The sequence below is a fragment of the Chrysemys picta genome, chromosome 4 (genome assembly GCF_011386835.1).
Source record: "Chrysemys picta bellii isolate R12L10 chromosome 4, ASM1138683v2, whole genome shotgun sequence".
In the NCBI taxonomy this organism is placed as follows: Eukaryota; Metazoa; Chordata; order Testudines; family Emydidae; genus Chrysemys; species Chrysemys picta.
Window position 1 is genome coordinate 1,508,413 of NC_088794.1, and position 19,919 is coordinate 1,528,331.

Sequence of the window (19,919 nt, forward strand, 5' to 3'; positions counted from 1 at the left end):
TGGAGCAGAGAGGCATAGGGGGCTCCCCAGGGGTGAGTGGGGATAGATCCCGGGCTGCCAGTTCTGCAGGGAGCTCAACACTAAATTCCTGCCCCTGGTTAAGGAGGGGGGGGGTGTGGATTCCCACCACATGGCCTTCAAGCAGGCGGGTGATTTGAACCAGGGGGACCTTGCGGAAAAGCCCCGGTATCTAGCCCCCTTGCTGGGTCCCAAGGCCATAGACGCTGTCAGCCAGATGGGTGGGTGGTGGACAGGCTCCCACTCCTGGCCCCGGCCTATATGTCTGCGTGGAGTCTCCTGGGCTCAGGCCCCTCGGACCCCCAGTGGGAGCGGAAGGTGGGGGTCAATGGGGAGACATGCCTGGGGCGGCGAGACCCTGGGACACAGAGAACTGTTGTCAGGCCCCAGGGGGTGCAGCCGCAGACGCTGAGGGGCTGTGTGAGCTGGGGGAAGGTCCCCGGGATGAAGCCCCTTGCCCTGCCTATGGCCCGGATCCCTGTGCAGACCCAGGAGGGGTCGGGCTGGCTGATAGTTGGGGTTCTCCAGGATATCGGCTGTGAGGTCCTGTTGGGGGGTGACTGTGTCTCTTTGGCCCTGCTCCTGTAACGGCCGAGGATTTGAATTTGAATCCAGGGAACCAATTGGCTAAGAGGGAAATGGTCCGTGAAAATGCAAATGACCTGGCTGGCAGGAGGGAGGGGCTGCTGGGCTCAGGATACCTGCCTACCTGTACCCAGACCCCTGGGGCTGAGTGGGAGGGAGAGATGCTCCCCACCCCCCTGCACACCGGAGAGGGGGCTCATGCTGGCTTTGATGCTGTGACCAGAGCAGTGAGGCCCCACTGGGACAGCCAGGGCCGCGCTGAGCACGGTGGGAGCTGAGACCCCAGCTGAGTGGGGGGACACCCAGGCAGGGCAGGTCGGCTGCCAACCAGGCTTGCCTGGTCCGGACGTGCTGCTGGGAAGTGATTACACAGCAGGGAGGGAGCTACCAGGGACAGGGCTCAGTGGGGCTGTAACCCCAGGCCCAGCCAGCGAGAGGGAGCAGGTCCCACTCCCTTCCCCAGCAGCTGAATTCCAGACCGAGCTGCAGAAGGATCCCTCCTTGGAGAAGCTGAGGGAACTTGCTGGCCACAGCGCTGCAAACCCCCTTGGGGAAGGCTGCAGGGACAGAGTCCGGTGGGAGAAGGGCTTCCTGTACTGGGAATGGGCTCCCCAAGGGGAAGTAGAACTGGGGGGAATCGGGAGGCAGCTGGTGGTGCCCCAGGAATCCACAGGGTTCTTCCCTTTCGAGCTGCTGGATGGGAGGAGAGTGAGGGGACCCCCGGACCTGGAAGGGGAGGATTGGGAAGAGGAGGGAGAGGACCCCCAGGTGGATCTCTTCCCTGAGGTGGGAGCCAATCTCCCCATCAGGTGTTCCCCGTTCAGAGTCACTGGGAAAACAGCCCAGAACCTGGAGAGAGAGGTCAAGGACATGCTGGCTTTAGATGTGATCCAGCCGTTGAACAGCCCATGGGCCTCACCCGTGGGGCTGGTCCCCAAGGGAGACAGAATGATCTGGTTTTGTGGGGACTATCGGAAGCTTAAAGCCATCACCGTGTCCGATGCCCACCCCATGCCTAGGCCTGGGAAGATTCTAGACAAGCGGAGGGGGATGGAGAACGTGGCCCTGGCGTACGTCGATGACGTGTGGCTTTAGCCAGACCTGGGAGGAACACGTGTCCCATGTGAAGAGGGTGCTGGGCTGCCTGAAGGAGGCAGGACTGACGGTAAAAGCCGAGAAGTGCAAGGTGGAGATGAGCAGAGATTGGCCCATTCCCCAGACCAAGAAACAAGCCCGGGCCTTTGTCAGAATGGCGGGGTGCTACCAGAGGTTGGTACCCCACGTTAGATCCCTAGCTGCCCCCATCCCTGAGCTAGGTGAGAGGGGTAAGCCAGACGAGGTGGTCTGGACCAAGCAGTGCCAGAGGGCTCTCTGTATACTGAAGGAGGCTCTAATCCAGGGCCCGGTAAATCTGGTAAACCCAGACTTTGCCAAGCCTTTTGCAGTGTTCACCAACACCTCAGACGCAGGGCTGGGCGTGGTGCTAATGCAAGCCGATGCTGAGGGGACAGAGACACCTGTTCAGAGGGTGGACAAGGTCAAGATGGGGGCTCTTAACCAAGAGAGCCCGAATTGCAGCCCTCCAAACTGGAGCACTGGGAAAAGACCCAATCCCAGTTTAAACCCCAGGGGTATTGGGGTGGCAAAAGGGTACGGGCTGCATAAACCTTCCCACATGCAGCCTGCAAGCGGCATCAAGCACAACAGACCCACGGGAGGGCCTGAAACTGGAAGGGCCTGGTGTAACTCGCACCAAGGAATGGGAGAGATGATGGGGCATCCATGGGAACGTTGGTGGGTTCGAACTTCCCCAGATCACTGGCTAAAGTGACCTCGCTCAGTTCAGTCTCGAAGGCAGGAGAGATGTGACGAAATGGGACTGTTCTTAATGTTTCCTCTGAATACTGTGTGTGTGCCTCAGTTTCCCCTATGCATTTCTTAAGTCTCTTGGTGGTGGAATAAAGGCCAGTGTGCATAAATCACTGACACTCTGTCTCCCTGGCAACAAATGGCCAGGCCCTTCCCCCCTGCAAGGAAATAGCTAAAGGTGAACAAAGAGATCAGGTGACCTCCTGGCCCAGGGAGCTGGCTGGAGACTAGGAGGGAGACAGGGTTGTCTGGCTCGCTGGGCCCCAGAATGGACCTGACTGAGGGGTCCTGTTCGCTGTACCTACAAGCTCTGTTTTAGACCATGTTCCTGTCATCTAATAAACCTCTGTGTTACCGGCTGGCTGAGAGTCACGTCTGACTGCGAAGTGGGGGGTGCAGGACCCTCTGGCTCCCCCAGGACCCCGCCTGGGCGGACTCGCTGTGGGAAGCGCACGGAGGGGCATATGCTGAATGCTCCCTGGAGAGACCCAGGAGGTGAAGCCATGTGAGCTTCTTGCCCTGAAGACAGTCTGCTCCGAGGGAGAGGAGGCTCCCCAGAGTCCTGACTGGCTGTGTGGGGAGCAGTTCCAGAGCATCGCCCGGGGACTCTGTGACAGCTGCTCAGACCCCTCCCCAGTGTCGCTGACCCCGTCATTCCCCATCACCACCATGTCCTCACTGTGCATCTTGTCTCTGCTCCCAGCTGGGTCCTCAGGGGGTGTCTCCACGGCACTGGAAGGACCTAGACAGAGACAATGAGACAGACGGGGTCAGAGCGACATGCTGGGTCAGTGGGGGGTGGGGGGGTCTGGGAGACGCATCCGGCTGGAGCTCGGGGCCAGGAACGGTGGATCCCTGAGAGCAGGAGGGTGAAACCTCCCCTCGGGATGGACCCTGCTGTAGGGGGCTCAGTCTGTAGAGAGACCCCCCCAGCCCCATAGCCCCTGGGGTGTCCCTGGCTGTGTCCCTGTCCCCTCAGCCCTCCCCGGACACTCTGCTTCCGCTGGCCCTGCGCTCCCTCCCCACTGAGCTGGAGCAGGGGGCTGGGGTGTGGGAGGGGGCTCAGGACTGGGGCAGGGCATTGGGGTGCGGGAGGGGGCGAGGGCGCCGGTTGGCGCTGACCTCAGACGACGCCCAGTAAGTGGCTGGCATGTCCCTCCAGCTCCTAGGCGGAGGCGCGTCTAGACAGCTCTGCGAGCTGTGCCCGCCCACAAGCACCTTCTCCCCAGCTCCCATTGGCTATGGTTCCCAGCCAATGGGAGCTGTGGAGTGGCGCTTGGGGCGGGAGAACTGCGCGGAGCCCTGGTGGCTGCCCCTACACCTAGGAGCTGGAGGGACATGCCGGCCACTTCCCGAGAGCTGCACGGAGCCGGATACGGAGCCTGCCAGCCCTGCGCTAACAGGAGTTTTAATGGCCAGGGTCCCTTTTCGACCATGGTGTATCTGACTTTTTATTTTTATTTTTTCTGAGAGCAGCTGGAGTTTTTTTTTTTCCTTTGCCTGTAGGCAGAGGAGTTAAGCTACAGCAAGGGAATTCACAGGCTAAAACGAAAGATACTCTAACGCATTTCCTTGCTATTACTTACAATTTCTGTACTTTTAGATGTATCATTTCAGGATCTTTTTAGGAGCTGGGTTACCTGCTTGATCTCTCTCTTTGTCCCAAGAGGGAACAAAACAAACAGCCCAAACAAAACCTCCCCCACCCCAGAATTGAAAGTATCTTCTTTCCCCATTGGTCCTTCTGGTCAGGTGCCAACTAGGTTAATTGATTCTGTACCTCTGGCCAGGAGGGATTTGATGTTACTGCAGACATAAAGGTTTTTACCCTTCCCTTTATATTTATGACGGTGCTGGTGAATACTGCTGATCCCATGTGACCCCCCCATCAGCCGCCCCCCATGCAGTGACCCCCCCCATCCTCCCACCTTGGGATCCACAGGCACACGCAGCGGAAGGAGACTGACCCCATAGCGTGACCCCTCTGGAGTCGCTCTGCCCTCCTGCCCCTCACCTGTGACCTGCAACCTGTCCTCCTGCTCCTGTGTCTCGCTCTGGTCCTGGCCCTGAGCAGGTAACAGCGGCTGCTTCTCAGACCCCTCCCCGGCGTCGCTGACCCCATCATTCTCCATCACCACCGTGTCCTCGCCGCGCGTCTTGTCTCCGCTCCCAGCTGGGTCCTTGATGGGCGTCTCCACGGCACTGGAAGGACCTAGACAGAGACAATGAGACAGACGGGGTCAGAGCGACATGCTGGGTCAGTGGGGGGTGGGGGGGTCTGGGAGACGCATCCGGCTGGAGCTCGGGGCCAGGAACGGTGGATCCCTGAGAGCAGGAGGGTGAAACCTCCCCTCGGGATGGACCCTGCTGTAGGGGGCTCAGTCTGTAGAGAGACCCCCCCAGCCCCACAGCCCCTGGGGTGTCCCTGGCTGTGTCCCTGTCCCCTCAGCCCTCCCCGGACACTCTGCTCCCGCTGGCCCTGCGCTCCCTCCCCACTGAGCTGGAGCAGGGGGCTGGGGTGTGGGAGGGGGCTCAGGACTGGGGCAGGGCATTGGGGTGCGGGAGGGGGCGAGGGCGCCGGTTGGCGCTGACCTCAGACGACGCCCAGTAAGTGGCTGGCATGTCCCTCCAGCTCCTAGGCGGAGGCGCGTCTAGACAGCTCTGCGAGCTGTGCCCGCCCACAAGCACCTTCTCCCCAGCTCCCATTGGCTATGGTTCCCAGCCAATGGGAGCTGTGGAGTGGCGCTTGGGGCGGGAGAACTGCGCGGAGCCCTGGTGGCTGCCCCTACACCTAGGAGCTGGAGGGACATGCCGGCCACTTCCCGAGAGCTGCACGGAGCCGGATACGGAGCCTGCCAGCCCTGCGCTAACAGGAGTTTTAATGGCCAGGGTCCCTTTTCGACCATGGTGTATCTGACTTTTTATTTTTATTTTTTCTGAGAGCAGCTGGAGTTTTTTTTTTTCCTTTGCCTGTAGGCAGAGGAGTTAAGCTACAGCAAGGGAATTCACAGGCTAAAACGAAAGATACTCTAACGCATTTCCTTGCTATTACTTACAATTTCTGTACTTTTAGATGTATCATTTCAGGATCTTTTTAGGAGCTGGGTTACCTGCTTGATCTCTCTCTTTGTCCCAAGAGGGAACAAAACAAACAGCCCAAACAAAACCTCCCCCACCCCAGAATTGAAAGTATCTTCTTTCCCCATTGGTCCTTCTGGTCAGGTGCCAACTAGGTTAATTGAACTGATCACTTACCGTTACAGGTAAGTGATTCTGTACCTCTGGCCAGGAGGGATTTGATGTTACTGCAGACATAAAGGTTTTTACCCTTCCCTTTATATTTATGACAGTGCTGGTGAATACTGCTGATCCCATGTGACCCCCCCATCAGCCGCCCCCCATGCAGTGACCCCCCCCATCCTCCCACCTTGGGATCCACAGGCACACGCAGCGGAAGGAGACTGACCCCATAGCGTGACCCCTCTGGAGTCGCTCTGCCCTCCTGCCCCTCACCTGTGACCTGCAACCTGTCCTCCTGCTCCTGTGTCTCGCTCTGGTCCTGGCCCTGAGCAGGTAACAGCAGCTGCTTCTCAGACCCCTCCCCGGCGTCGCTGACCCCATCATTCTCCATCACCACCGTGTCCTCGCCGCGCGTCTTGTCTCCGCTCCCAGCTGGGTCCTTGATGGGCGTCTCCACGGCACTGGAAGGACCTAGACAGAGACAATGAGACAGACGGGGTCAGAGCGACACAAGGGGTCAGTGGGGGGTGGGGGGTCTGGGAGACGCGTCCGGCCGGAGCTTGGGGCCGGGAACAGCAGATCCCTGAGAGCAGGAGGGTGAAACCTCCCCTGGGAATGGGCCCTGCTGCAGGGGGCTCAGTCTGTAGAGAGACCCCCCAGCCCCCGCAGCCCCTGGGGTGTCCCTGGCTGTGTCCCTGTCCCCTCAGCCTCCCCAGACTCTCTGCTCCCTCTGGGACCCCACAGCCACTGGTCTGGGCCCATGTTACCTTTCTGCGCCCTCCTCTGTCTCCAGTAGTAAATGGCTAATGCAGCCACCATGACTAGCAGCAGCGCGATGCAGACCCCGGTGATGGCTTTTGAAGGAGCCGCGCCTGCACCTGCTGATGAAGGAGCCGGAAAGTCAGAGCCCTGCCCAGGGCAGCTCCCTGTGAAGCGCGCTGCCCTCCCCAGGGGCTCCAGGGCCAGGCCCCCAGCCAGGGGAACCCCAGGGCCAGGCCCCCAGCCAGGGGACATTGGAGACCCCAGGGGTTTCTGGGCTGTGTGTGATGGCAGAGTGCAGATGAATATACCCAGACTGAGCGGCTCTGCCTGGCCCCAGCGCCCGTGAGCACAGGACAGACTGGTGCCCAGTGGCTGGGTCATTGGTCGCAGGGACCGAAGGAGACAGGCCCTGCCCAGCTCCCGGCACTGCAGCTCAGTGGAGGAGGGACATTGTGCTGGGACCAGACAGCCTCACTGCACTGGCCCCAGAGTTCACGCCCGTCGGACTGGGGCCGGGACAGGCTCTGAGACCCAGGGTGGGACAGGGAAATCTCTCCCCATGGGCAGAGCAATGGAAAAATGGAGGACCCAGAGCCCCACTGGCTCAGTATCCCCCCAGCCCAGACTCACGTGTGACATCTAGGGGGAACTCCTCCCGCAGGGGCTGAGCCAGAGCCGCGTGGCTGACGTGACAGGAGAAGTTGCTGCCGGAGTCGCTCGCGGTGGGGGTGAAGGTGTAGGTCAGGGTGAGGTTAAAGGTCCCATCCGGGTTGCTCTGGGGGGCAGAGCGGGTGGCGTCGGTCAGAACCCGCCCGTCTCTCAGCCACGTGACGGTGACGTCCCCAGGGTAGAATCCCCACACGTGGCAGGGGAAGGAGGTCGCTGTGTCTGTCCCGGACGATCGCCGGGGGATGGAGAGTCTGGGAGCAGCTGGAAGACGGAACGAGACGCCCAGAGTTACATGGAAGAAGCTCCATGAATCCAGCGTCGCGGCCGAGATTTCACTCTCCCAGGAAGCAGGAACGTCACCGTTTAACAAACTCACCTGTCACCTGCAGCTCCAGGTGCTGCTCAGATCGGTCGGGCGTGTAGATGAGGGTGCTGGTGTATCTGCCTCCGTCCTCCACCCTCACGTTCCTCAGCCCCAGGGAGCAGTTCCCCCTGCTCAGCTCCTCCGGGAAAAGCTTCACCCTGGGCTGCTGAGTCGGCTGTTCTCTGAGGTACTCGGCCACCTTCTCACCTCCCCGGGCCCAGCCCAGGTAGAATTTAGACAGACTGATGGGTTCGCTCACAGCGAAGCTACACGGCAGCAGCACGTCCGAGCCCAGCACGGCTCTCACCGGAGAGGGCCCCACGGACACGATCAGCTGGGACTCTGGGGGAGAAACACGCAGTGAGCTGGGCCCAGTCAAACAAAGTGTGTTTTGCTGAACACGTCCACGTGCGAGATGGTCCAGCGGGGACCCAGGGGTGCTGGTCTCACCTGCAGGCTGGGGGACGTGTCCTGGAAAGCAGTGACGCTACCAGGAGCTTGGGTCAGAGCGGAAAAGCAACTCACCACCGGCTCCCGGAGCACAAAGGGCTCCTGTGCCCCTGGGAGGTATAAACGGGACCAGCGAGTGGGACGTTCCAGGTGTGATTTACCTCTGTACCTGGTGAGACCGGCACTGGGATCCGGCCCCCGGCTCTGGGGTCCCCACTTTAGAAAGGACGTGTAAGAGTTGGAGCAGGTGCAGAAAATGGACAGATACATTCCCGGCAGGGTGGAGATGGGGCGGGACAGCGAGGGCCTGACAGCGCTCGGTCTGTTAGCGCATCAAACAGCCAGCTGAGGGTGACTTGTCCGTAGTGTATAATTACATGTCTGGGGAGCAAATCCTGGGTGCTGAGGGTCCCGTTCACCTAGCAGAGGAAGCCGAACACGGCCCAGTGGCCAGGAGCTGGCGCCAGCCACATTCACATTGGAAATGAGGCACAAAGTGAGCAGCCAGGCTGCCTGCCCACCGGCACAAACCCCCCAGGCGGAAGTGGGGACAGTGTCACTACCTCTGGATGGCTCCAGCCCAGCCAGGAGGCTTTTCGGGAAGGGGCGTTAGCCAGGCACAAGTCACTGGGCCCAGTGCAGGGGTGGCCGGATGAGATTCTCTAGCCGGTGCCCCGCCGGACGTCAGACAAGAGGATCTGGCCCCCTCTGGCCATAAGCCCTGTATCTAGGAAGCGGAGCAGGGGATGGGACCCAGGCTGGGCAGTGCATGGGCCAGTGAAATGAGCCCCGGGCTGCTCTGGGGACACGGGGGTTGTGACGTTATTGATATAATCTGGGACCATATAGATCATTGTTGCAACCATGGTCCTGTAGTGGCATCAAATCTTGTATAAAGGGGGTCAAATGAGGTGTCTAAGACAAGGTTATGGTTGGCTGGTTATGATTATGCTCTTTATATGTGTGTATCATTTTTGAAGTTGAAGTTATGAATATTGGCTCTGTACTGTCTGTATTTCAAACTTATGCTATGCTGCTGGGTGACATCCCAGACAAGCTGGTGTTAGCTTTGCCTAGCCTGCTTGATGGCCCATTAAGGACCATCAGCTACACAACTGACCCATTGAGAGAAGACAGATAGCCTTGTGTGACAAAGTGGGACTGTTCTTAATGTTTCCTCTGAATACTGTGTGGGTGCCTCAGTTTCCCCAATGCATTTCTTAAGTCTCTAGGTGGTGGGGAAAGGCGAGTGTGCATAAATCACTGGTTTCAGAGTAGCAGCCGTGTTAGTCTGTATCCGCAAAAAGAACAGGAGTACTTGTGGCACCTTAGAGACTAACAAATTTATTAGAGCATAAGCTTTCGTGGACTACAGCCCACTTCTTCGGATGCATAAATCACTGATACTCTGTCTCCCTGGCAACTAATGGCCAGGGCCCTGCCCCCCGCAAGGAAATAGCTAAAGGTGAACAAAGAGATCAGGTGACCTCCTGGACCGGGAAAGAAACAAAGGCCAGAAAGGAGGGGCTGGAGGGGGTTTCAGTTTGGAGCTGCCTGGGGACTAGGAGTGAGGGCAGACAGGGTTGTCTGGCTCGCTGGGCCCCAGAATGGACCCTGTGGAGGGTTCCCGTTCGCTGTACCGACAAGCTCTGGTTTAGACCGTGTTCCTGTCGTCTAATAAACCTCTGTGTTACCGGCTGGCTGAGAGTCACGACTGACTGCGAAGTGGGGGTGCAGGACCCTCTGGCTTCCCCAGGACCCCGCCTGGGCGGACTCGCTGTGGGAAGCGCATGGAGGGGCATATGCTGAATGCTCCCAGGAGAGACCCAGGAGGTGAAACCCTGTGAGCTTCTTGCCCTGAAGACAGACGGTCTGCTCCGAGGGAGAGGAGGCTCCCCAGAGTCCTGACTGCAGTGATTTCCCTACACCCCCCCTGAATTTCCCCAACACCCCCCCTCCCAGTTTTGTGAATTAGTTACATGCCAATTTAGTGACTGTTTGGAAATTTGAATTGAAATTGAAACATTAATACATACTTTAAAAGCATATGTATGATAAAATACGTGTATCTGAAAAAGTATCATAGATGTGAAAAGTAGGAACATAGACTAGCTTCCTTCTACAGCGGTTGTTTTTATGACAATGTCAGTGCATTCATTTCGGGGACATTGGCCAACCTAATCATTTCAAATGATGATTTGTAAGCAAAGTCTAAATGAGCTCTTCCTGACAGCTAGTGATGAGCTGGGGCTGGGGGGAAAGGCTTCAGGACCAGATTGTATTTACATTCACACCTAATCTACCTAGGTATCCAGCAAACAGAGCTGTGCTGCCCAAGTGATTTTGGTTGGGTTTGGGTTACAAATCACTTGAATGCAGGGCTGGGGGGTGGGGGGTGGGGGGGGATGAAATGTTGTTGTTCTTATTGTATGAGTAAAAGGCAGTAGAACTGTACTTAGCCTGTGCTGATTGAGGGCATCAAGCGAGAGGGTGGGGACCTGTCCCTCTCCACTGGTTAAAGACAGAGCTGATTAAGCTCCATAGATAGTCTTTTGTTCTGTTAAGTTTCAGAGTAGCAGCCGTGTTAGTCTGTATCCGCAAAAAGAGGAACAGGAGTACTTGTGGCACTTTAGAGACTAACAAATTTATTAGAGCATAAGCTTTCGTGGACTACAGCCCACTTCTTCGGATGCATATAGAATGGAACATATATTGAGGAGATATATATACACACATACAGAGAGCATGAACAGGTGGGAGTTGTCTTACCAACTCTGAGAGGCCAATTAATTAAGAGAAAAAAACTTTTGAAGTGATAATCAAGCTAGCCCTTGATTCTATATGCATCCGAAGAAGTGGGCTGTAGTCCACGAAAGCTTATGCTCTAATAAATTTGTTAGTCTCTAAGGTGCCACAAGTACTCCTGTTCTTCTTTTTGCAGATACAGACTAACACGGCTGCTACTCTGAAACCTGTCATTATGCAAGGCACTGCATTTAGCCGTATGGAGTGGAAATCCATCTTGCCAGCAATGCCCCTCTGCCATGTACATTGGCCAAACCGGACAGTCTCTACGCAAAAGAATTAATGGACACAAATCTGACATCAGGAATCAAAATACTCAACAACCAGTGGGAGAACACTTTAACCTGTCTGGTCATTCAGTGACAGACCTGCGGGTGGCTATATTACAACAGAAAAACTTCAAAAACAGACTCCAACGAGAGACTGCTGAGCTAGAATTGATATGCAAACTAGACACAATCAACTCCGGTTTGAATAAGGACTGGGAATGGCTGAGCCATTACAAACATTGAATCTATCTCCCCTTGTAAGTATTCTCACACTTCTTATCAACCTGTCTGTACTGGGCTAGCTTGATTATCACTTCAAAAGTTTTTTTCTCTTAATTAATTGGCCTCTCAGAGTTGGTAAGACAACTCCCACCTGTTTATGCTCTCTGTATGTGTGTATATATATCTCCTCAATATATGTGTAGATAAATCTCTGATAATTTTCATATGACTTTACATTGTGCCTCTTCATATAACCTTGTGGTGGGTCTACCCACGTGTGACCTCTGTTTTCATGGGACTTTGTATCAAAGCCTCATTTAGAAACATTGCATTGCCCTTGGTAGAATATTATAGCCCCTAAGGATAGAATAAGATAGAAGAAAAATTTCTTTTTGCTAGCAGTAGAACAAGAGCTCTCCCCCCCCCCCCCACTCTTAATCAATTGCCCTGTTGAATGAATGAGGTGTGGATGAGCAAGGCATGGAAGGCAGCACCTCCAGACAGCCTCAACTGTTGGAGTATCAGGGGGTAGCCGTGTTAGTCTGTATCTACAAAAACAACAAGGAGTCTGGTGGCACCTTAAAGACTAACAGATTTATTTGGGCATAAGTTTTCGTGAGTAAAAACCTCACTTCTTCGGATGCAACTGTTGGAGAGGGGCTGGGAGCCAGACCCAAGGACAATAAAATGTGTCAAGTGGGCTCATTAAAGACAAGCAGACATACCGACGGCCTCGGGGGTTAGAAGCAAGCACCTTCTTTTGGAAACACCCTCTTTGCAACATTGGGACAACACTCAAAAGAAAGCAGCACAAAGGACCAATGGACACAGACACAGAGTTTGAATCTGGTCTAGATTTGCATAAGAGGAAAGCTGCTATAAAAGTGAGGTGTCTTGCAGAGGACCCCGGGTCTCATCTTGTCAACATGGGAGCATCGATCCGGATCGGCAGAAGCCCGGCTCCACCCCCTCCCCCATCTAACTCACCTGGCCAGTGAAGTTAAGGGGAGCAACTAATTGGTAACAACAAGACGGAGTGTGTTTGTGTGTGTTTGTGTGTGTGTGAGTGTAAGTGTAATATATTATATGCATATAATACAGTGTTAATGAATACATGTATCACTAATAAATGTGGCGTTTTGTCTTATTCCCCCTGAAAAGATCCTGTGCAGTACTTTAAGTACAACATTTGTTCCATTCTATATGCATCCAAAGAAGTGGGCTGTAGTCCACGAAAGCTTCTGCTCTAATAAATTTGTTAGTCTCTAAGGTGCCACAAGTACTCCTGTTCTTTTTGTTCTGTTAAGTGACCACTGCAGCTGAAATCACTGATAATCCGGTCTTTAAGTGCTTAGACCTGCTGTGGGGACAGTGTTTCTGTGGAAGAGACACCCCAGTCTGCACTAGCAGCGAGGTTCCCCCACTGAGAGCTCAGCTGAAATCACTGAGAACTGGTGGAACCTCAAGAGACCAACTCGCAGAGGTCACAGCGGCAGGTGGCAGCAGAAGGTGACGGCGCAGGGCCATTGGCAACAGAGCGATGGAGTGAACGGTGGCACAACAAACAACAGTGGCCAGAGCGAACAGTGAGCAGCTGGTGGAACAAGCAAGGTGCCTTCTTGCCCCCCACCTGGGAGGTGAACTCATGTGAAAGCACCTCTGAACTCTGAGTCTCCATTGACCAAGGACAACACCGGTGAGTGGGGTGCGGTGGAGGGAAAAGTGAGGGGCACGTTAAATAAACGTTTGTTTGTTGGACTATATTTTAGTGACTTTACTCCAGAATGTTAGATTTGTGACTGGGAATGGAAACTTATATAAATATGTTTCCTAGTAGGCCAAGATTTTTAAAACGCATTATTTGCCAAGGTTGTTATCTCACATCATTGCTATCTTGAGAGGTCATTATGTTGGGGCGTTTCTGTACCAAACATTTTTATTATTATAATTATTTTTACATAAGAATGGTCATACTGGGTCAGACCAATGGTCCATATAGCCCAGTATCCTGTCTTCCGACAGTGGTCAATGCCAGGTGCTTCAGAGGGAATTAACAGAACAGGGAATCATCAAGTGATCTATCCCCTGTTGCCCATTCCCAGCTTCTGGCAAACAGGCTAGGGACACTCAGAGCAGGTGTTGCATCCCTCCCTATCCTGGCTAATAGCCACAGATGGACCTATTCTCCAGGAATTTATCTAGTTCTTTTTTAAATCCTGTTATAATTTTGGTCTTCACAGCATCCCCTGGCAAAGAGTTCCACGGGTTGACTTTATGTTGTGTGAAGAAGTACTTCCTTTTGTTTTTTTTTAAACCTGCTGTCTATTAATTTCATTGGGTGACTGCTAGTTCTTAGGTTCTGTGAAGGATTAAATAACATTTCCTTATTCACTTTCTTCACACCAGTCAAGATTTTATAGACCTCTAGCATATCCCACCTTAGTCGTCTCTTTTCTAAGCTGAAAATTCCCAGTCATTTTAATCTCTCCTCCTGTTTCATACCCCTAATCATTTTAGTTGCCCATCTCTGTACCTTTTCCAATTCCAATATATCTTTTTGGGGATGGGGTGCCCAGATCTGCACACAGTATTCAAGGTGTGCACGTACCATGGATTTATATAGAGGCAATATGATATTTTCTGTCTTATTATCTATCCCTTTCTTAATGATTCCCAACATTCTGTTTGCTTTTTTGACGGCCGCTGCACATTGAGTGGATGTTTTCAGAGAACTACCCACAGTGACTCCAAGATCTTTCTTGAGTGTTAACAGCTAATTCAGACTCCATCATTTTGTATGTATTGTTGAGATTGTTTTCCAATGTGCATTACTTTGCATTTATCAACATTGAATTTCATCTGCCATTTTGTTGCCCAGTCACCCAGTTTTGTGAGATCCCTTTGTAGCTCTTCGCAGTCTGCCTGGAACTTAACTATCTTGAATAGTTTTGTATCATCTGCAAATTTTGCCACCTCACTGTTTACCCATTTTTCCAGATCATTTATGAATATGTTGAACAGTAATGGTCCCAGTACCAACCCCTCAGGGATACCACTATTTATCTCTCTCCATTCTGAAAACTGATAATTTATTCCTACCCTTTGTTTCCTATCTTTTAACCAGTTACTGATCCATGAGAGGACTTCCCTCTTATCCCATGATAGCTTATTTCTCAACAGTCAATTTAAATTAAATACATTTTTTTAATTATATTTTTTTAGAAATCTAGACCTGTTAGGTGTTTTGGTATAACTTGCATTATCCTTATGTTAAATTTGCATTATCCTAACAAAACATTTACTTTATTCATATATTTTCTACATTGCAGGTCAAAGTGAAAATGAAAAGACAAAAAACAATACAACAATTTTTCCACTCAAAGGCCTCAAAAACTAACCAAGGTGAAGAACACATCAAGAACAAGACTATATCAACATGTCATCTGAAGGTTCAAGTGGTATATCTACATCTGACCAGCCCGAAGCACAAATACAGCTACCTACTGAAGAAACAGTGTCTCCAAAACCTAAAGGCAGTTCCCGATGTTTGTCGGTCAAAGTGTTCCCGTTTATTGAAGTTACAAAATATGGCTACTGGTGCACCTCTTGCAAAAAAGCTTACGAAGAGGGAAAGCTTCCCAATGTTATAACTGGTAAAAGTGGAGGAGTTTGGTTTGTCAAACCGATCAGCAAAGCCAATGCTGACAAACTACGTGAAAAGGCTGCAAAACACCAGGCCTCTGGAGTGCATCAACATGCAGAAAGCCTTATAAGCCCACTTTCAAAGCCAATTTTAGAAGTACTTAATGAGGCTGTTAAGAATGCTGGAGACACAACACAGTTCATGTGAACAAACATGGCTGTGGCATCGTACTTTCTATTTAAGCAAGAGATACCACACACTACAAACTGGAGGCCAATGTTAAGTGCATTGTCACTTGTTCATCCTGAAGTTGAACACTGGCTCCAAACAAGACCAGCAAATGCTCACTATTTTTCTGCAAGAAAGTCAACAGACTGGCTAGAAGCATGCAGTGCAACAGTGAAAGACTCAACAGTTGAAAAAGTGAAGAACTCTCTCACCACATTCAAAAAATTTGCATACATGGCTGATGAATGCACTAATGCTAATGGGCATCAAGTATTAAGTCATTGTGTACATTATCTTGATGTCAGGGGTAGGCCAGTAGATGGATTTCTAGATGTTCAAGTTATAGAAGACACATTGGCTGCATCTGTGACAACCCACATCTTAGAAGAGTTAAATGCTTGTCAATTGGACCCCAAACAGATGGCTGCTTGTGCATTTGATGGAGCTGCAAACTTCTCTGGAAGACATAGTGGAGTACAAGCTTTGCTCAGAGAAAAGTGTAACCCTAATCTCTCCTATACACATTGCAGAGGCCATCTACTCCAACTAGCACTAGTACGAGCTGCAGAATCTTCAAAAGACATTTTAAAAGCTATAAATTTAATGTCTTCATTATATTCTTTTTCAGTAAGAGTCCAAATAGACTGAATATCTTGGAAAATATAGAAGATTCACTGGGACTGAAGTTCAAATTAGTCCAACCTGGGAAAACCCACTGGCTTTCTCATGAGCGATCCTTGGCTGTTGTCTTAAAATTACTCCAGCCGTTATTACTGGCTTTGGAAAGTATCTACCAAGATGGGATGGATCTAAGTAGTGAGGCTGGTGGATTACTTTTGCTACTATGTTCAGAGAAGACTATTGCCATTATCTCTCTCGTAAGTCTACTGTTGAAACCACTTGGGTCATTACACAAGGCCATCCAGGCATCCGCTACAACAGTAGTAGATCTTTGTCCAGCAATAGAACCTACATTTGGATCAATCAGAGAGCTATCCATTGAAAAAGTACTGGAAGAAGCAAAGACTTCAGTCCAGAAGTTCACTAACGAAGGCATTTATATGCTCTAATAAATTTGTTAGTCTCTAAGGTGCCACAAGTACTCCTGTTCTTTTTGCGGATACAGACTAACACGGCTTCTACTCTGAAACCTGCATTTATATTGAATCCTTAGTGAAGAGGACAAGAAGTGTTTGTTAAGACGACTGAAAAAGTGCACAGACTTGATTCTTAAAAATCTACAAGAGCGACTTCTAGATTCTACTCAACCTCCACGTAGCTTTTACAGATGCCTGTCCTATAAAACACCAACAGTTGAGTGGAGTGAGGCACTACCAGCAATGGGGCTGCCATATGAACAGGACAGAATAGAGAATTTGAACACAGAGTGGAATATCATACGACGAATGAATGAAGATTTGACTTCAACTTCTTTTTTATCATCACTAGTGGCTCGACCCGATCTTTGTGTTCTGTTTCCTGGGATGAAAGAAGTAGGAATTCATCTCTTGCTACTCCTGGTCACAATAGCTACACAACAGATGAGCATTCTTTTTCATAATTGAATAGAATTTTGTGTTCTGAAAGAAGTCACCTTCTGCTTGACCATGTGAATGAACTAATGAGCATATCAATTGAAGGAATGGAAGTACCAGACACACGAGAAGCCACCAAAGATAAATGCATTGCATTCAAGAAGTTCATTAACAGAGTTGTGCAAAACTATAACAAGAAACCAAGAAGGATGTATATGTAGTGCTTCATAGAAGGTTTGAGTAGCCAACTTTAATTTGTGTGATTTTAAAACATGAGTTAAATCTAATAAAATGGTCATGAAACATTTTTCAGTGTTTACTATGGTGCCATACAGCCCACCTTCAGCCTCACAGTCTCACCCCTCATCGGCCCTGACACCCCCCCCGTAAATTCAAACACACCCCCAATTTCAATTCCTGGGGAAGCCACTGCCTGACTGGCTTTGTGGGGAGCAGTTCCAGAGCATCGCCCGGGGACTCCGTGACACCTTGTAACTCAGCAAAGTATGCAGGGACTGGCCCATGTGACTGCAGACTCCATTTTGCTGTAATTTTCCACAGTAAGAACAAAGAGGTGTTCTTACACCTGGAAAGGACTATAAAAGGCTGATGCCTCATCTCCATCTTGTCTTCAATCCTGCTTCATACCTCTGGAGGAACTTTGCTACAAACTGAAGCTCTGAACAAAGGACTGAATGACCCATCCCAGCTGGGGATGTTCCAGAGACTTGATTTAAACCTGCAGTTTATTCTATTGCTGCTGCAAGCCTGAACCAAGAACTTTGCCATTACTGTATGTCATTGATTCCATTTAACCAATTCTAACTCTCATCTCTGAAAGACAGTATAGAGCCAATATTCACAACTTCAACTTCAAAAATGATACACACATCTCACTGCTTGTGTGACTTGTGGTTAGCCAGTGGGGTGAGACCAAAGTCCTCTTTGTCTGGCTGGGTTGGTTTGCCTTAGAGGTGGAAAAACCCCAGCCTTGGGCTGTGACTGCCCTGCTCTAAGCAATTTGTCCCGAATTGGCACTCTCAGTTGGGTCCCACCAGAACTGCATCGTTACAGGGGTACAGACAGGGCAGTCCTTTCCTTTGCACTCGCTGGGCTGGGGCAATCAACGTGCTGCTGGCTGTGTCTGGCTCAGGTCAGCAAAGACCCGCTTCAGAGTAATGGCGCCTGCTCCTGATGGGGACACGGGGAGCGTTGCCTGGCAAACCCCAGCCTGGGTTTCTGCAGGGCCCGTCACAGCACCAAGTCCACAGCCGGCCACGGCAGAGAGTGGGGTGAGCTGGGTTTGGTCACAGAGTGATGTTTGTCCCCCCTGCCTCCCACCCGTTCCCCTCCAGGGTCACTGCTGGGATATCGTACCCAGAACAGACCTGGGCTCCTTCACTGGCAGCTCCCTGGCTCCCCGTCTGAGCTCTCAGTGTGCCCGTCCCTTCACTCAGACCCCGACCCCCCTCTCCTGCCCCTGGGATTCCCCACGGCTCCCCTGTTCCCTCCCCCGGCTCCTGTCACACCCTGGGGCATTCACACGGGCTCAGGGCAGACTCAGCAGCTGAGGCCGGGCAGAGCTGGGCAGTGACTGACCCTCCGGCACCCAGGCCCCGTCCCCGGGACTTTACTCTGCTGGGAGCCCCGGGGCCCTGCCCTGCCCGCCCCCAGGACACCAGGGGTCTGTACTTACCGGCCACCCCGAGGACAAGGAGGGGGATGAGGAGACCCACCAGCCCCATGGTCCCTGCCCTTCGTCCCCACAGAGTCGCCATCTCCGGGCTGTGAGCGGATTTGCTTTCGCTTTCTCTCCCGAAGGGCCATAAAAGCAGGTGAAGAGGCAGGAATCACCTTCGAGTCCCAAGTCCTTCGCTGGCACAGAAACCAGCCACACCCACACCCTACACAACCCTGCAGGCTCAGGGCCGCTCCTGCTCCTCCCAGCGCAGAGGTGAGCCCAGCCTTCCAGTCGGCCCCCCGAGCCCTGGGGAAATGGGAGCTGCTCCCAGCAGCTCACCCACCTTTGGGGTGTCCCGGCCAGACCCAGCAGGGCCGCTCTGGAGCTGGCACTGGGGGACTGTGGCTGGGAGCTGGGTGCACTGGGTCTGGGTGCTGCATGGGGTTGCTGGAGCCAGCGCTGTGCAGGGCCTTGCCCCCCATTGCCCCAGCCTGGGTTGCTCTGTGTAAGGGGGTTCTGCGCCGCTCCAGGCCTGGGGGCAGCCGTGCCCGTTTCACTGGAACAGCTCCACTGATCGGCGCATCGTGAGTGTAAACAGGACTCAAGCCCCACAATGGCCAGTCCCGCCCTTCAGCTCCATTTCCAACGGTTCCTGCCGTGAGCAGGGTCCCGAGGCCGCAGGGGGCAGGGAGGGCTGGTGATTGCTATGGGTCACCTTGGGGTAACTGCTTCCTCCCTGCCATCCCCTTGGCCCAGCCCTGGGTGATGACAGTCGGTCGTAGTAGCGCAGGGAGGATGGGCTGAGTCGGCAGCCCCCAGCATCACAAATGGGTGTCTGTGAAGGGGGTTTAATGCTGCTGAGACGCGCTGGACTGCAGGGACAGAGCCGGGGGACGTGGGATTTGCTCCAGGGCGTCTGGGGGCTGCAGGGATCCATGCCCGGGGCAGGCTGGCGGCTGCAGAGTTTGTTTATCACCGGGGTGAGTGAACGGGGGTGTTAGTGACGCGGTGACAGACCCTCAGCCTGGCCGCTGTGACTGGGGGTCGGTGGGACTCTGCGCAGGGGACGAGAACATCCCTTGGTCACTCGCTAAGAGAACCAGCCACCCGGGGAGCCGGCCCTGCGCTATGTGTTCCTGGCACTGCCACCTACCGCCCCGTGCAGCGATTCGCCCGAGGCCAGTCTGCAGGCTCCGTAGGCAGCTGGGTTTCCTGTCTCAGCCTCAAGAGCACGGGGTGCGTGTTACCAGCCAGCCCTGCTGAGGTCGGGCAGTCTCTGTGCTCGTCATGGAGTCACGGGCTCAGGACAGGACTCTTGTCGCGTGACACCCCTCGGGGAACATTGTCACTGGGGGGAGCCTCCTCGGCTGCAGCGCCTCCTGGGTCTGACCTCGGAGCATCCAGCCCCCAGTTCACCCCATGAGCTTTCTGCAGTGGGTCCCCCTGGACGGAGCCCTGGGGCAGCTGGAGGGACCCTGCCCCACACTCCGCGGCCAGCCATGATTCCCAGCCAGCGTGTGACCCAGACAGGTTATCAGCCCTCGGGAACCCAGCGCAGAACAGGGTTTGTTAGCACAGA

The 19,919-nt window shown here is 53.1% G+C and overlaps 2 protein-coding genes across 2 annotated transcripts in view; both read right to left on the minus strand.

Moving 5' to 3' along the window:
* The window catches only part of LOC135982782 (fibril-forming collagen alpha chain-like), a 40,715-nt gene extending 34,125 nt beyond the window's left edge, over positions 1-6,590 (minus strand). The window contains exons 1-4 of the mRNA XM_065590959.1: positions 6,480-6,590; positions 5,986-6,183; positions 4,487-4,684; positions 3,152-3,214 (exon numbers count right to left, since the gene is read on the minus strand). Of these exons, the coding sequence (XP_065447031.1) occupies positions 3,152-3,214; positions 4,487-4,684; positions 5,986-6,183; positions 6,480-6,531 (511 nt within the window). The 5' untranslated portion in view covers positions 6,532-6,590. The remainder of the gene's footprint in view (positions 1-3,151; positions 3,215-4,486; positions 4,685-5,985; positions 6,184-6,479) is intronic.
* Positions 6,591-7,078: 488 nt separating this feature from the next.
* On the minus strand, positions 7,079-18,505 carry LOC122173137 (natural cytotoxicity triggering receptor 3 ligand 1-like). Its single transcript, XM_065590960.1, has 3 exons — positions 18,356-18,505; positions 7,520-7,849; positions 7,079-7,404 (listed from the first exon to the last, which is right to left on the minus strand). The coding sequence occupies exons 1-3, from the start codon at positions 18,435-18,437 to the stop codon at positions 7,079-7,081; spliced, it is 738 nt and encodes a 245-aa protein (XP_065447032.1). The 5' UTR covers positions 18,438-18,505.
* Between the last annotated feature and the right edge of the window lie 1,414 nt (positions 18,506-19,919).